Raw genomic sequence first — 1428 nt, forward strand, 5'->3', positions numbered from 1 at the left:
CCCCCCCCCCCGTCAAGGCTATTAGTTTAGCTGATGTTAATCGTGCCACTGAAATGCAGTATCCGAGGTGTGCAAGTAAGCTGTGCTCTTTCTGGATAAGAGCACACGAGCATACAGCTGACCATAAATGCTGACAGATACCCAGGAAGCATATGAATCCATTTTGATGATGCAAGAATTTACTTGTTTACAGTCTGCAGTACAGAGCATTTCAAGCAAAAAGGAAAAGGCTTGATAGAACTAGGGCAAGCATACAGCCTTCTCTCACTGAGTGTATAGGCTTGATTTCTCCCTTGCACTTAACTGCTCTAAGTTACGCAACAGTCCCATCCTTCCTAGAAAAGTTGACATTTCTGTTTCACTAAGTCGCTGAGCTGCTCCTTTGTTAACATGTTACATTAATCCAGAATATACTATAATTTACAAAGAACATCTTCAGTTTATTAAGCACAACTCCTACGATACAAGAGTCTACTGCTTATATATGTGGCAACGTATGACCAATTTTGTCATGCTGGAGGTAGAAAGAAGTTACCTGGCTAAACGCTTACCCTATTGTTACACAACCTTAGTCATGAAACAGTCTCTACTTCAATCAGACTGCAAGAGTTCTCTCTCCAAAGGCATCTCTGGCAGCGCTGTCCTGACAACCAGGCTATTTTCAGAAGTATACTACACGGAGTTTTTCAGAGGGGAAAAAGGGAGAGTGATAATTATCACCCTTAAGTTCTGCTTACAGTAATGGGGGGGAAAAGCTAGCCTAATATTGCATCAAAAACTACATTCACGTTTTTAACATAAAAGTATGGATGACTCCTTTTTACCTGCCTTTCAAGACCACAGCTTCTCAGCTCTCAAAGTGGGACTCTAAGTATTTCTACAGATAAAAGCATCACTGCTCGTGTCCAGGTACGCGCAGTCAGTCTACAGTCTTCTGCGTGCTGGGTGGCGTCGCATCAGCAATTGTGGCTAGATAAATGAGGTTTCTATGCAGGATATGCTGGTACCTATGAGAGGAAGAAACATAGTATCTGGGAAATGTGTTCTTTTCTAGCAAACCATCCACACTTCCATAGTCGCTTTTGGAATCTGACCAATATTTGCTGTTGTGGAAAGAAGTAGCAAACTATAAAAATAACAAAAACAGGGCAAACACCTCCATATCCCGTTCTTGTTCTAAAGCCCAGTATACTGCACTGAACTGCACTCTGTCACCAAGTATGCGCTACTAACCCACTTTGATAGTAAACATGCACGTTAAGAGGGTTGTATGAGCAATACGGAAAAGACGCAGAACTGCAAGAGGGCGGCTCGGGGGCGGGAGATGACAGCGCTCCACCATTGGGCTGCTCTGAACATAGAGCCGTGCCCAGGCTCGGCTACCGCCGTCAACCCGTCTGTCGTCCACCTCCCCTGCAACCTTCAGGG

General features: G+C 44.3%; 1 protein-coding gene across 1 annotated transcript in view; it reads right to left on the reverse strand.

The window, feature by feature from the left end:
- Window positions 1–159: 159 nt before the first annotated feature.
- Window positions 160–1428, reverse strand: part of SS18L2 (synovial sarcoma translocation gene on chromosome 18-like 2) — a 1530-nt gene continuing 261 nt past the window's right edge. The window contains exons 2-3 of the mRNA XM_009320318.1: window positions 1238–1420; window positions 160–1126 (exon numbers count right to left, since the gene is read on the reverse strand). Coding sequence (XP_009318593.1) covers window positions 920–1126; window positions 1238–1420 — 390 coding nt within the window. The 3' untranslated portion in view covers window positions 160–919. The remainder of the gene's footprint in view (window positions 1127–1237; window positions 1421–1428) is intronic.

This window comes from Pygoscelis adeliae, unplaced genomic scaffold, assembly GCF_000699105.1.
Source record: "Pygoscelis adeliae isolate BGI_AS28 unplaced genomic scaffold, ASM69910v1 Scaffold62, whole genome shotgun sequence".
Lineage (NCBI taxonomy): Eukaryota > Metazoa > Chordata > Aves > Sphenisciformes > Spheniscidae > Pygoscelis > Pygoscelis adeliae.